Source organism: Nyctereutes procyonoides, unplaced genomic scaffold (genome assembly GCF_905146905.1).
Source record: "Nyctereutes procyonoides isolate TBG_1078 unplaced genomic scaffold, NYPRO_anot_genome, whole genome shotgun sequence".
Lineage (NCBI taxonomy): Eukaryota > Metazoa > Chordata > Mammalia > Carnivora > Canidae > Nyctereutes > Nyctereutes procyonoides.
Window position 1 is genome coordinate 68580260 of NW_026575051.1, and position 15398 is coordinate 68595657.

Consider the following 15398-nt stretch of genomic DNA (forward strand, 5'->3'; position numbering starts at 1 on the left):
CAGGTTTATTAAGATTTCTTTTGGAAGGAGAAAACAGAACTTCTTTGGCCATTGGTGACCACTGTAATCTAAAAGTTTTTATACCAAATACTGTAAAATATTACATTTCCAAGATAAAGATCAAGAGCAGTATCCTTACTTTGAAAAGTAAAAAAACTTAAAAACTTAACACTGAAGGAAGCACAGATGATTTCGCTTGAAAATAAACTGTCCCTAAAAATTACTTCCTTAAATGATAACTCCACCTATGGATTTAAAATATAAATTGTATTTAAGGATAAGTTAACATTAAAACTGCAACTGGAAATTACAATAACTGCAACACTGTCACTGGACTATTATAGTCATTTTCCTGCAAAGTTTGGAAGAAGATGTCAAGCTAAGTAATGTTCTGTTTGCTTATATAAATGGTGACAAACAAAACCAATTATCAAGCGGTATTGTTTAAAAATATAGACATTTATTATTAAGAAATCAACTGGTTTAATAAAAACATTATATTTAAAGATAATTTAATACATATTCATGTTAAAATAAATGTCAATTTTGATTCTTTTGAGTACAAACAAGTGGTTACCCAAAGGAGAAACAAAATCTCCTTCATACTATAATAAAACCTATCCTTGTAAAGTTGGTATTACATAGAAGTATTTATATTGTGTTCTGCTATTCCTCATACTTGCTTTTAAAGAATCAGGAGAATTTAAACGATATAAAAAAATAAATTATAAATAAATATAAAAATATACCCGTATATGATTTTTTAAAAAGACATGAATTATCACTTTATAAATGCCTAAATATGAGATTATAAATAAAAATGTTGAAGAACTCTCTTTTCCCAATTTTAGAAAAGGCGAATTTTCTGAAGACAAATGTTTGAAGTTAAGGTAATAGGACTTCACTAATTTCACAGGCTGGTATTACCCACAAATTGTGATGAAGTGAAAACCACTTTTTTTTTTCTTTTTCTTTTTCTTTTTTTTAGACAAAAATACTTTCTAATAGGAAAAAGTGCAAAGTGGGTTTTCTGAATCACAAACATTCCAAAACAGAAAGAAAAGGTGATGAAAACCAATGTAAAATTAAGAAAAGTAAAAATTGTATTTTGGGGGTATTTTTTACATAGCTATGCTTAGTCTAGGTAAATCTTCCACAGGCATGCTTTTTGTGGCATCCAGTTGGTTGTATTCCTCTATGAGCCTTGATAAAGATGACACCGCTTCCATGAAACAGCTTTCTTCCATCCCTTCAATTTGTAGATAGTGATGAAGATGAGCCTATAAATAGTAAACTGGATACTGTTGACTATTTTCAGAAAATTGAAAAAAAAAAACCTCCTAAAACATAAGTAATTCTTCATTAAAATGATAGTTCACTCAGCTTTACAAGAGAAATGAGAACTCAAATCCTGTGAACTCACGAGATCTCTCGTTTAGATAGTCTGAGTGCACCTCTCCTCTTCAGCTATAATCAGTACGATGACCACAGCAGTCAGGATTGCCCCTGACTCGTAATGGTGTAATTCGCAAGAAGACATCTTAAATAGCCAAAACAATCACACATAGTTATGAAGGTGTCCTGACAATTACCTTTTTCTTGTAGAGCCTCGTGAATCTGTCTCTCAGTTCCATGAAGGTGGGCTTCACGCATGTGTTATTTGCTAGAGCTAATAACGAATGGGAATGGCCCACAGGCGGTACTGAGCACAGGCTGGTTTTCCAGCCTTCTTGATTCCAGGAGATGAACTGGAGAGAAGGTTTCAATCTGAGATGCAAAAGCTCAAAGGTGAGAATGAAGGTACTGAAAATTCTGCCATATATGGCAGCGGGCATTACTGAAGGCACCATTCTCTTTGCTCAGTATTTAATGTAAGCTATCTCTGTTTTACTTTTAGCAGTAACATGGTAGAGCCCGCCAGTGAGCTAAGGGACATTTACTTGGGAGGACGTTAAATCTGGGGATGAAAATACTACATTTTTCCTTGTTTTGTGAGTCAGTAGAGTTTTCCTAAAAATACTGTCAAAAAATAGTAAAACATAAACTTAGAGGCAGTGTAGTGTGGTAATAATGAAACCAATAAGTTTTCTGAACACCTTCAGAGGATAAAACATATCCTATATCATTCACTATTCATAAACGACAATTTTGTGCCATTATTATTATTTTATGTTTGAGAAAAACAAGGCTTAAACGAGGCTAAGTAGTTTGCTCAAGGTCACACCTTAGTTAAGTGGCAATGCTAGAATCTGAAGAGAGGCCATCTGAACTACTATGCTGCACTGTCACAAGTAGTACACACAAATCATCATGGAAATATAAAATCAAACCTTTCAATATTTCTGCGAAGATCTGAAACCTGTACGTTTCCTCTCACCATAAGGGCACAGGCGAGGTAGAGACTGTGTTTGGGGTCAGCCCGAATTAGCTGGTGATCTTTACTAAAGGCATCTGAGAACATCTGGTCCAACCTAGAACAATGAGAGAATCACTGTTTATACAAAATATTATTTCTTCTCTGTAGAACTACAAATTGCGAAGACAGTCACCTTCTGGTCAATAAATCTCACACACAAACACATTCTACGTTTCAGCTATCATTTTCTCAGAACACAATCTTGAGAAATACAAGAGAGGAGGACATCATTTATCCTTTATTTAAAGAGGGGAAGAAAAAGGTGCCAACAAGTTTGTATCTAACAATATACAGCATCCTAGTCTTTAGCTCCAGCCTGGTTCTTAAATCTCACTTAACTTAATATAAATATGATTAGGTTCCCTAGATCACTCTAGATTCTGTGTGCTGGATCTGCAGAATGATTGGGAAGAGCTGCAGAAATCACACTGTAATACTTACTCATTCAACAGATATTTACTAAATGCCTACTGTGTGCCAGGCACTAGTCTAAGCGCAAGAGACCAAGCAGTGAACAATTTCTACTCAAATGGAAAACTAATTCTACTCTAATGGAACTTACCTTCTATTTTGGTTATGTGACAGCAAGAATAGAAGACTCCTTTAGGGAAAGTGAGCTGTGGGGGGATTCATAAATCCTCTGCTACGGTGTTCAAGATTTTGTTGTGTATGTACTTTTGGGGATTTTTACAGAGATAAGGAAACCCAGAAAAGCTTAAGAATTACTGTACAACAAGTGGCAAACTCATTCTTGATGCATCCTCTGCCACAAAACGTAAGAACTAGGAGCTATTCGTCATTTTGGCATACTTATATTCATTTATAGAAAAATATGGAATTTCAAGAAACAAATATACACACTTCATATGTGATTATTTTCATGTGATAAAAATGGGACGAGGTACAGGACTGACATTTATTAATAAAGGTACCCCCAAGACATTCTCACTACTAAGAAATTAAAGTGTTTTAAAACTACGACTTCTAATAGAAAAATTTTAAAACAATTTATTATCTTACTCGAGGATAAACGTGTTCATGTGCTAATACGGCAGCCTCTGAAATATCTATAGTACAGCAGAAAAAGGGCAAAAAGGAACACAAAGATAGAACACTGTGACAAGTTCCCTAAGTGCTAAAATCTTTAAAGTCCCTTATACATTTTCACACGTTTTGATTAAAAATAAACCTTTGTAACAATTATGATTATATGAATAAAAAATGTTGCAACAGTATATTTTTTTTATCAAAATATGCCAAAAGCAGGATTAAAAGAAGTTTAATTGGCTTTAAAACATTCAGGCTGAATGACCAAGTCAAACATTGTTTGCTTTATGTAGAACTTAACTAGAAATTCCATGTCTTTATTTTTTAAGAATTAACTTTAAATGTAAAAATGTCTGGATTATCACTCTAGTACAATAAATAGTTTAGCACCAATTTACATGTGTGTCCATATTAAAGATGCATATTTTATTTAAATACACTAATTTTTAATATGCAGGGCTGATAATAAGAGTGAACATTTAGTGAGTGGGTACCATGTTCCATACACAATGCAAGCTGCTTAACTCAAGGTCATCGGCATCCCATGAAGGAAGAATCTCATCTATTAGTTGGCATAACTGGTTACTTGTTAGCAGCTGAAATCAAAGTTAATCAATAGCACGGTGACATTTACAGTGCAGAACTGTTATTTTGCCCAAACTTAAACTATAAAGAAGATCTTTAATCTAGTTTCTACTTTATCATTTACATACTTTGCTCTTACAGAGTTTGACAGGACCTTTTCCCTCTGTCAACTGTGGATGTCAGTGGGACCTTTTTCAAGCTCGTCCTCACTGTCTGTGCTCAGAATATTTTTCAACTACATTTTTTTGTTAACTAGACTGATTGAAGTTTTATGCATATAAGTGGCACACAGTTACAAAACAAGGTGCTCTGGAAATGATATATAGCAGCTACCACGAACAACCACACTGGAAAAGCCTTCTGTGGTGCTGGACCAAGATAAGAACTTTAAAGATACTCTTACTTAATATACTCAACAAGCCTACGAGGTAGGTGCACTGATTCTCATTTCCACAGATGAGAAAAACTGAAAGTCTGTCGCCTGCCCAGTGACAGAATTAGCATTCAGACTTAAGTATGTCAGACTTCAAAGCCCTGAAATCTGTTTCAATGAAAACCAATCTTTATTAATTTCATTAGTTTAAAAATTTACATTTCAAATACTGACCTTTTAAACAATTATTTATAAATAAAGAAGCATTCAAATAATGAAAAAGTGGTTGTCATCAGCTGCATTTTATGTTCCTCTCACAAAGAAAATGACATGAAAAAATACCTAGCATTATTACAAACTTTAAAAAATGTTATTTCTTAAAAACAACTCAAATTATCAAGTAATTGGAGTAAAGTGACTACTACATCTTACCTTCGGGTAGGAATGTTAACATCTGCCAGCGTATACAGTGGTGTTAGACTTGACACAAGATAATGCAGTTGAGGAAAAGGAACTAAATTCATGCTGATTTCATTAAGGTCCATATTAAGGGACCCTTCAAACCTTGCAGAGCTAAAAAATCAACATTAAAGCAAGAGAAAAAAAGTTTAATGTTAAGATTTTATACTTTGAATGCAGCTTTCCTTATTCAGCAGGCATTCTTAAATTCTTTTGTACATTGTTCTTCAGTAGAGAATATTCCTTTTTTCTGTATTAGTGACATTTAGTACCATGAATATCATGTACAAAGGTAATTATAATGCACAACATCTATAGCAATTCTTATTTGTGGATTATGTGATGTGCAATCAACACACTATTATGTTGCACGTTACATATACAAAAATGTCTTACTTAAAACAGCCTTTGAGTTAAACACATTCAATAATTTAATTATTCTATAAACTTTACTAATGTTCCTCAAGCACCTGCTTAATGTGCTCTATAGTTTGGAATAAAATAATGCTAAAGCAATCTTCCTGGAGCAAAGTCAAGGAGATATTTTGGACCAACAATAAGGAGGTAAATATAGCTGCCTTAAAAAAATGAGGATGTTCTATAGCAAAACAAGATGCTTACTGTTATTTAACCAAGTTCTCAAGTGTTTGTCTGTGACAAACTTTTTTCATGTAACACTTATTATTTTCTGGAATGTCCCTGGGAGAATGCTGGTTTGGAGTAAGAAATGCAAATTCTGGTCCATGACTCCAAGATTTGAAAACACTAGACAAAATAAAATCAAATAAAAAGAAGTTCCTATGACTTAGAAAAGCTAAAAAAAAATGCTACTATGAAAATGTTACTGCAATCACCCTCAGAGGCCAAGGGAAGCTTTTAAATTGTCCTAAGATATGCCATCAATAGGATTTACCTTGTTAGGTTCAGCAGCAAATTGGCCACAATGTTGTTCATTGCATCAAAGGGCTTCTGGTGCCGCTTTTTAACAGCCCCAGCACTTGAAGTAACCAGACTCTTTGCCTTTATAGTTGTGCCCAACTTTCCAGAATTCGTCATGAGGTCAATTTTGCTAATGATGTCAAATAAAGACTTTTAAAGAAAAAATATTGGGAGAGAAGCTATTAAGAAGAGGAGACATAGAGGACATTCTACCAGGAAGGAAAGAAGAGAAAGAAAAACAATTTAAACTTATTTTACCTTCAGTTAGAAGGCTGAAAAGAGAATGTTTCATATGCACATAAAACATAACAGGAGACTCAATGTATATATGATACATCTATAAATTATAATGTCATTTCTTACTTGGTTGTCAATAGGCAACACACAGTCTGCATGCTCATTAAGTTCCTTCATTGCCAAGATGCTATTATAAGGCGAAGTTATGACATCATCCTCAGCAGAAGGATACACTGAAGTCACGAATCTGTATACTTCTGGGAATTCATCCTCAAGCACCTTTAAAAGAAATGTGCCAAGCCCAGATCCTGTTCCTGAGGATTAAAATTACAAAAACAAAAACAAACCAGCATAAGTTATTCAAAATAAGATTGTGAGGAACTTGGAATTTTCTGTTTTTTTTTTGGGTAGAAAGATACATTAATAACCAGAGCATTACATAGAAGACAGCTTTGATTCCATTAAAAACTTAAAAAACACTACAAACAGAATGAAAAAGGTAAACTAAGAAAAAATCTCCAACACATATGATGAAGGACTAAATTTCTTTAATGAAGAGGTCTCACAATCAACCACCAAAAACAAAAAAAAGAATACAACAGAAAAATGAGTAAAAGTACGTAAATCATAATGAATCAAATGGTGAATAGATGTGAGGATGTTCAATCCTTTTTCTAATCAAAGATATCTAAATTAAAACAATCTAATTTTGAACATATTAGATTTATGTCTTATAATACTCAGTGACAGTGTGGGGAAATAAACTTGCATAAATTGTGCTAATAATATGGATTGGTGAATTAATGTAGGAAGGTGTTTATAAATATCAATCAAAATTTAAAATGTACATATTCTTTGGTCCTACTTTCCTTTTGGGAATATTACCTACAGCTAAAGGTGCATAACTGAGCAGAACTGTATGTACCAGATGTTCAAATGGGGATTATTTATAATAACTAAATACCATTTAGTATTTTATAAAATACCTAAAATTCTAAAAATACCATTTAGAATTTTATAAAAGAAGCTAAAAAAAGTTTAAAACAACATCCACTAATGGGAAACAGACTTTAAAAATTATTATATATTAACACAATTGAATTCTATGAGACAGAGAAGACACTGAAAGACATTCAGGAAAGACAAAGTTAAAAAATGTCAGAATGATATGCACTGCATGATCTTGTTTATGTTAAAACACACACACACATTTTTAAAGGCATAGAAAGTATCTGGAAGGATAGAAATTGGCAAACTTGATTATCTGTGAGGAGAGAGGCTAGGATTTAGATGTGGGAAAGGGGACCGTTTTTAACCTCTACTATTATTTATTTTTGCCAGTAAATTATGAATATAGTCTTCTGAGATTTTTGAGTAATAAAGGGATTTAAAAAGGCACCATAATGAACTATAAATTGTTTTTTTCTGAAAACCTATCCAAACTTGGAGGTTAATTATACTAGTACAAAGAAAATTTGTTTAATTTAATGATTATGATGATGATCCTCTAAAGACATGCCTACATAGCACTGTAACTTTAATTTTAAAATGTTATCATATTGAATAATATGTATAAAAATCAATTCATATAACCTGCCGAATATAAAATCTTAATCTGAGCGTGGAGAAAAACAGCATGGCAATTTTTTTTTTTTTTAAACTCACTAATCCTATTTGAAATGAGCAAAATAGGATATGTTTCTAGTTCATAGAACAAAGGAGCAAAATACTTCATTTGCTAGGTATAGGTTTCCCTGGGGACAGAAAGCAATGCAGATAATTTATTCTAGGTCGAGGTAATTACCATGTAAGGAGTGATTTAAAGGAACTAATAGGATTTCTTTTACCTATGTCTCTTATTGGACACAAGAAAGGCTGGAAGGCAGTTTAAAGAATACTGATATTTCTTAGCACAGATATCTATGAACAAGCCAGAAATGCTTAGCCTCTAGGTGGGACATGAGACTATATAAGCAAACTCTTAAGAGAAAGCATTCCCCAAAAGCTCACAAATATTGAAATGTAGTTGGAAATTTTATAAAAGAAGCTAAAAGTAGAAGAAGAAAAAACTCCAGATTCAGTAGTACTGACTCTTAAAAGGGCTTCGGTTTAAAAACAATGGTAACAGCAACAAAATTTGACAAAAATTTAAAATAAAAAAGTTACGAATATACTCATAAACACATACAGTGTTAAAAGTTGTAGCTTTATTATAAAGCATAGGTCTGAAAACAGACTACTGTTAGCAAAATGAACTCGCACTTACACTTTCACATTGTTTTAGGGAAATGTGTGAATAACTTTACCTCCTCCCATGGAATGTATTATAAAAAAACACTGCAGACAATCACAGTGCTCTGCCGACTTTCTGAGTTTCTCTAAAATCTGTTCTTGATAAAGACTGCCAAAAACTTTGTGACCCACAGCCCTGAAAAAAAGAAAATAAATTATAAAAACACTCTGGCATTTATTATTTCAAGATTTTATTATTTCTGAACTAAACGAAAAGATTACAGAAAAACCTGAAAAAAGCATTTTTACTGTATTAATTTTGTTTCACATCGGATAAACCGTATTACGATATTTCAAACATACTAGATAGAAAATATAAAAAATATATAGATCTATAATCCTCAAATATCCTGATAAAATAGCTCATTACCGATGGATATTAAACTATGATTTTCTAAATTTATCTTCTTTTTTTTCCCCCTTTGGTATAAGACTTTAGTTACATAGTTTTTTTCTCATCTCCATTTAAAATAAATACGGATTGCAGTAAATTTTACATATTAAAAAGCAGAAAGTAATCAACTAGAAGGACCTTAAAAATAAAAAATTTGGAACATATTGGTTTAATATATGAGAAAACACTGGTCACATCATGTTACCATTAGCTGAAATGATACACAATAAAAAACTGATACTCATAAGGCTCTGCAAGTCTTTTTGATTAATTGAATTTGTAAATAGCACTTTGATGCATTAAAGAATGATTAAATGATTAAAAAATGAATGACTTCCCCACAACATGCAGTCTGGTTATGTAACTCAAAAATCACATGTAACTAAAGTCTTATACCTAAGGAAAGGAGCTACTTAATTTTTAAAAAGCAGCAAAAACAGTCTCAATGTAAATTTTCAAATGATCACTGTTGAAGCTTTTTACCCCGTTAAGGAGAACAGACAGTTAAATACTTAAGAGCTAAACACAGCCTTAGGCTGAGCTTAAATGCTGGGGCGCTGGTCTGGCTTGCACTTCTTACCAGTCCTATCAAGTCTGACCCACTGGAGAACTTGACAGAGTCAAATAATATAGGTAACAGAACAGTTTATAAAAATAGTTAAAATTTCTGTCACTAGTATTATGGAAGAATCAATTTATAAGAAATTTAGTAAATCCATTTTTCATGAGTTTTCTTTAAAAAAGTGAGAAAGAACTACGATACAGGTGGCTTTTAAGTATTAAAAAAATCATCATTTATCCAGAAAAAGATGATGGACCGAAAAGCCGAGAGGCAGGTTTGGCAGGTTAGATCTTGCTTTCAGGTCAGCAGGACCTATTAGAATAAAGGAAGTTCATTTTTTTTTTTTTTTTTAGATGACATTCAATTTTTACATATAGCATATTCTCACCAATTATTTCCTGAGCCGGAAATATCAGTGATGAGCTGCTTGCTATCAAACACATCTCTCAATGGTCCCTGCAGAATTTCGTTTACTACCCCTTCCTCCATGTCAATCAAGACAGCCTGAGAAAGAAAAATAACATTAAATTAGCATGTTTTTCCTTACAGCTAGTCACACTAAATTAATTTATGAACTAGAACTTGCATTGTTCTTTTTATAGTTTAAACTTGATCAAATGTGTATCAAGTCTTTATGTAGAATCTGTTATTAAGAATGAAAAAGTAATTTCACTGTGCTCAAGAGGTAGGATACAATTAAAAGACGGGTTCTAAACTCTTATGCTACTCCAAAATACCACGTGGGATGAAAACGGGAGCTGAACAATCCCAACTGATTTTCTAACAATTCTTTTATTCATTTGCCTACGTGACTGTCAATGTTTTGAGAACAAGGTCTTGGAAATTTAAAAAGTGCCCTGACCAGAAAAAATTCTCAATACGTGTAGAGCATTTTAATGCACTTGCTCACCAGGAGCAACCATGCTGCTCGTCAGGAATCACAGCCCAAAACTGTCCAATTCAAATCAGTAAACTTACTGTCACATGCAAAGTGAGGCCCTGGATCAGATGTCAAAGATAACAACAGGGTCCCCACACCCAAGAAAATCTAATTCGTTACCACAAACATTATTGACACGGGAGGTGATCTTTATTACTAAGAAGAAAATGATAATATAAAACGTAAAATTAACTATGGAAAGAAAAATAGAAAAGATTGGAGGGAAACACAGCAAAAAGCAGGCAGGGATAGCTTGGCAGTAGGATTAAATACTCCCTGCCCCCACTGTTTCGTACTTCTTGTGTGTTCTATACTGAGGAAGAGGAGTAAAAGTGAAATAGTTAAGTAAAAAAGCCAAAAAAACTAATGAAATAACCTTAGAGTACACCACAAAGCTATTAGCTATTCGATTCAGGGTCCCAAAGAAAGTGCTTGGTTTACAGGCTTTTCTAGTTCTTGCCACCCTGTAACATTAAATGCTACCTGTGGCTGTCCTACGTGCTTTACAGGTATTACCCCCTTTGGTCCTCACAACCCTATATATGCTTACTATACTTACCTGTCCTGCTTTACACGAGACAACTGAGGCCTAGGAGAGCTAAATCACTCGGCTGTGATCACCCAGCTTGTAAGTGGTGGAGCTGAGAGTCACACTGGTTAGCCTGGCTGCAGAATCTTGTCTATGCTCTCCTACCTACTGAAAAGACACAGTCAAGTTCGAGATTTATGGGGGTACTAACTACCGAGGGGTTGCAACGTATGCCCATTTAAACTCTGTGAATTAAATGGTTTATGTAGGGCAGCCCGGGTGGCCCAGTGGTTTAGCGCCGCCTTCGGCCCAGGGTGTGATCCTGGAGACCCAGGATCAAGTCCCATGTCCGGGCTCCCTGCATGGAGCCTGCTTCTCCCTCTGCCTGTATCTCTGCCTTTCTCTGTGTCTCTCATGAATAAATAAATAAAATCTTTAAAAAAAATGATTTGTGTAGTTAATTAGCTATGCTACTGCAAGCAAGCGATTAAAAGTGTTACACACAGCGGATCAGAAATACTGCGTTTCTAAAAAGAAAAAAAAAGAAATACTGTGTTTCTAACTGTACAACAGTACATCACAGTAGGATGTTCGAAGACGATATAATTATGTATTATAAACGTGCTCTTTTACAGGCAGCATGCAATAGACGTATACTTTACGTACACTGGACTAGAGGGTTACTTGCTGGCACTTGAGGGATTTTCTAGGATATTTTATGATAATTTTTCCCTTAGGTGTTGACTGAAACACTTAATCGGCCATAAGAGAGCCTAGTAGCATGTGGTATACTACAAGTTGAGTAAGATCACAGAAAGAAACAAGTATTAGCTTATAATGGCCTTGTTTCAAAACAGACTTAAGACTCCACGGTCTGGAGTCACAGCTTTCAGGATCTGAGGTTTATCGTTTTCTGCCAGAGCAGCCTGGTGATGGCTCTCTGGCCTCTGAGCTCTTCCTTAGGTCTAATATAGGATTTACAAAACTCTTTGAGTGTTTGCACATTGACCTACGATACTGGACACAGAGGAAGGACCTAACCACTAAATCTTCTCGTGAAGCCTGGACTCTCCAGTGATCACAGCCACATACTACTAAGACTCCAGAGGGGAAATAGAAGAGCACCTCCTAGGACAAGTCAAAGGTTACAGAAACACACTGATTTATCCTTTGCCTATAGCGTGCCCTCCACCTCCTACCTCGCTCACTGATGGGGAGGCAGGAAAGAGCTCGAGTTGGGAGTGCTCTAGGAAACCCAGTTACTTTTTCTGTGAGATCTGGATTGGGATGTTAGTGCTCTCCAGTGTGCAGGGCACCACGGGTTAATCGTCTTAACAGCCTACAAGCATATGGCCTCTGCGACTAAATTTTGTTTTTCCAAGGACATTGGAGATTACAGATACAGGAAGACAGTGCTTGGGTACAACACGACTGCTCTTCACTCTTCCAGCCGCGACCCTAGGTCTGATCCTTACTGTCTCAATTCCTTCCACCTAAACCGCCTTTCTTTTTTGTTACAATGATTATTGATCAACAAACTGGAAAAAGCAGTTTGCTGTAGAGAAACAATAGCAGGAGTCTTACTGGAATGAGATTAAGACGAAATACGGGCTACTGACTCGAAGCATTTTTGTTCGCGAGGCCTTACACTACGATGGTATTCGCTGTAACACGGCTGGATCTGTGGTTTGTACTGGGGATAGTATAACTCTGATGCAAAGAAACCCTCCGTTATCTTCAAATGAAAAATTAACCTGCATTAGTATGTGTTTCAGGCTTAGAGTTAAGCCTTTGTTATCATTTACCTAGATGTGGATCTCCTCTGAAACAGTTACCAAAAAATACTAAATACACGGTGTGTTTTTACTTTGAACACTTTTCCCCCCTGAAGTTTCTGATAGACATAAATGTCTGTTTAATTACATTTATACTAAAGTGTGGCTTAGTAAATACTTTTTTATTTTTAATTTGAGAAGTTAAAGTTTTATTCTCATGATAGTTACAGGAGTGTATTTTTTTATTTTTTTATTGTTTTTTTTAAATTTTTATTTATTTATGATAGTCACAGAGAGAGATGGAGAGAGAGAGGCAGAGACACAGGCAGAGGAAGAAGCAGGCTCCATGCACCGGGAGCCCGATGTGGGATTCGATCCTGGGTCTCCAGGATCGCGCCCTGGGCCAAAGGCAGGTGCCAAACCGCTGCACCACCCAGGGATCCCAGTGTAGTTATTTAAAAAAAATTTTTTTTTTTTAAATTTATTCATGATAATCACACACACAGAGAGAGAGAGAGAGAGGCAGAGACATAGGCAGAGGGAGAAGCAGGCTCCATGCACCGGGAGCCCGACGTGGGATTCGATCCCGGGTCTCCAGGATCGCGCCCTGGGCCAAAGGCAGGCGCCAAACCGCTGCGCCACCCAGGGATCCCAGGAGTGTAGTTATTTTAAAAACACATGCAGCGTTAAGAATGCAAGTATAAAGATCTTACTCGTGCTTTCAGAGAACAAATTTTCCCCTTGGAAATACTGCCACCATCACCAACCACTCTGAAAGATAAAAAAAATGGGAAAAGGTTGTAAGATCTTCCGAGGCTAATACTGCTGTTAGGTAATAAAGCTAACTCCCATTTATATAATAAAGCTATTTACAGGCCTGGTGAGGCAGCCAACATAGGGGAGAGGGCAACATAGAAGGTGCCTTTCCTATTCTTCTCCTGCCCACCCTCCCATTAGGCTGAAAAGTGGGGTACTTTTTCCCCTGGCTGTCTTTGTAGTCAGGGCTGGCCATGTGATCCAGTTCTTACTAATGAGATAAAAAGGGAGGTATTCTGGGAGGCTTTTCTGATAATAAAGAGATTCGGATGCACTTGGTGCCAACTCTTCCTTTTCCCCACCTTGAATATGAATAAAAATGTGATGCATGGAGTGGAGGCTGCCACTTTATAGGTTGGAAAGAATAAACAGGAGGACAAGAAACCAACACAATAGGAATAATGAAACGACAGTATCTTGGTCTTTGAAGACACTTCTCCAAGCCTAGGTCATCCCATTCCCAGGTTTCTTTGTATGAGATAACTGGATACTTCTATTGCTTAAGTCACCATTAATGAGGTTTTCTGTAGCTGAACATACATCAACTGATATATCAGTTATATTACTGTTGAGTATCTAAGGCTGTTCCTAGAATTTCATGTTGAACTAAAGTAACTACGTCTGTGACCAAACACAGAATTGGGGTCAATATAGTTTGCAAGAAAACAGACTATATGAAAGGAAGCTGAACTGAGCACAGATGATGCTATGGGCTGGGTTGGTAAACTATGATCCTTGGGCCGACTCTGACCAACTGCTTATTTTCCTAAATTAAGTTTTATTCAAACACAGCCATGCCCACTTGCTTACGTACTAGTAAGCTAGACCCGCATTCCTGTTACGACAGCAGAGTCCACGAGATGTGACAAAAACCTGGAATATTTATCTCTGGTCCTTTGCAGTAAAGGTCTGTTAACCCCCAGCATAGGTAAATTCCTAGTATGCTATTAAAAAGGTAAAGGTAAAAAGGTTTCCTCAAATAGATACAGGAGTGTATACAAGGAGTGTAAACAGGGGATCTTGTTTCTGAAAGTCTTTTTTTTTTTTTTTTTTTTTCCCTGGAACAGATGCCAGTAGGTGTTGCTAGTACATGGCAAGAGTCAAATGCCAGGACTCATCTCCCCTTTTTGGAGAAACTTGGGAATGGGGAAATAAGAATGCTCTCAGGTTAAATCATAAAACGGAGTAGAGGAGAATGTGGTTACGGAGTCAACTTATTTATTTATTTTTAAAGGTTTTTATTTATTTATTCATGAGAGCCACAGAGAGAGAGAGAGAGAGAGAGGCAGAGACACAGGCAGAGGGAGGAGCAGGCTCCACGCAGGGAGCCCGACGCGGGACTCGATCCGTCCCGGGACCCCGGGGTCACGCCCTGGGCCGCAGGCAGGTGCTCAGTGAGCCCCCCGAGAGAATCCTAATGCTACGTGACGAGACTTTCACCCCATCTTACCTGGTATCCACATTTCGAAAGAAGCTGCTTATTGCCTCATCATAAATTCCCTGCTAAAAAAAAAAAAAAAAAAAAAAGGCATACAGACATCACAACACCGGGTTAAGGCTTTGCCCCTGGCGCGGACGCTTTAACCACCTCCCAAACCCGGATGGCTGGTCCCTGGCTGCGATGGCAACACCGACGCCGTAACCAGCTACGGCCCTAAGCCCGGGGACGGCGCAGAAGAAGCGGGCCGGGGGCGGGCGGGGACGGGGGGTGGGGGTGGGGGTGGGGGGTGGGGCGGGGGCGGCGCCGGTACCTGGTTGACCGCGGCGTGCTCCCTCAGCGCCAGGTCCCAGAAGCAGCACCCGATCTGGTTTCCGCACTGGCCGACTGCGATCAGCGAGAGGAGGGAGACAGAGCGGCCATGAGGCGGCCCGCAAGGGGCTGCGCGGCGACCCGGCGCCCCCCATCCCCGCCCCCGCCCTCACCGGCGCCGCTTACCCTGCACCACCACCGACTGGGTCATGCTGCGGCGCAGCGCCGTCCGCGTCACTTCCGTCCTCCAGGCCCGGCCCCGCCCACGAGCGGCGCGCCCGCGG

General features: G+C 37.0%; 1 protein-coding gene across 5 annotated transcripts; it reads right to left on the reverse strand.

Annotated features, from left to right (window-relative positions):
* Positions 1-440: 440 nt before the first annotated feature.
* TUBE1 (tubulin epsilon 1) lies at positions 441-15371 on the reverse strand. Of its 5 annotated transcripts, none has more exons than XM_055329817.1 (12): positions 15301-15371; positions 15116-15189; positions 14815-14864; positions 13262-13319; positions 9693-9808; positions 8363-8484; positions 6183-6370; positions 5794-5969; positions 4854-4994; positions 2331-2471; positions 1593-1767; positions 441-1280 (listed from the first exon to the last, which is right to left on the reverse strand). In XM_055329817.1, the coding sequence occupies exons 1-12, from the start codon at positions 15323-15325 to the stop codon at positions 1122-1124; spliced, it is 1425 nt and encodes a 474-aa protein (XP_055185792.1). In that variant the 5' UTR covers positions 15326-15371; the 3' UTR covers positions 441-1121. The 5 variants fall into 5 exon arrangements, with proteins under 5 accessions (XP_055185792.1, XP_055185793.1, XP_055185791.1 ...); XM_055329818.1 differs by having other exon boundaries at positions 5794-5949; positions 6289-6370; positions 14815-14867; XM_055329816.1 differs by having other exon boundaries at positions 14815-14867.
* Between the last annotated feature and the right edge of the window lie 27 nt (positions 15372-15398).

What these genes read in the sequence shown, in the direction of transcription:
- TUBE1 (XM_055329816.1), bottom strand. Translation starts at nt 15,325, where the DNA reads ATGACCCAGTCGGTGGTGGTGCAGG. An exon ending in TTTGTTCTCTGAAAGCACGA is followed by an intron (nt 9,809 to 13,261) that starts GTAAGATCTTTA and finishes TTTCTTTCTCAG; the next exon opens with GCTGTCTTGATTGACATGGA. An exon ending in GTTAACATTCCTACCCGAAG is followed by an intron (nt 2,472 to 4,853) that starts GTAAGATGTAGT and finishes TCATTGTTCTAG; the next exon opens with GTTGGACCAGATGTTCTCAG.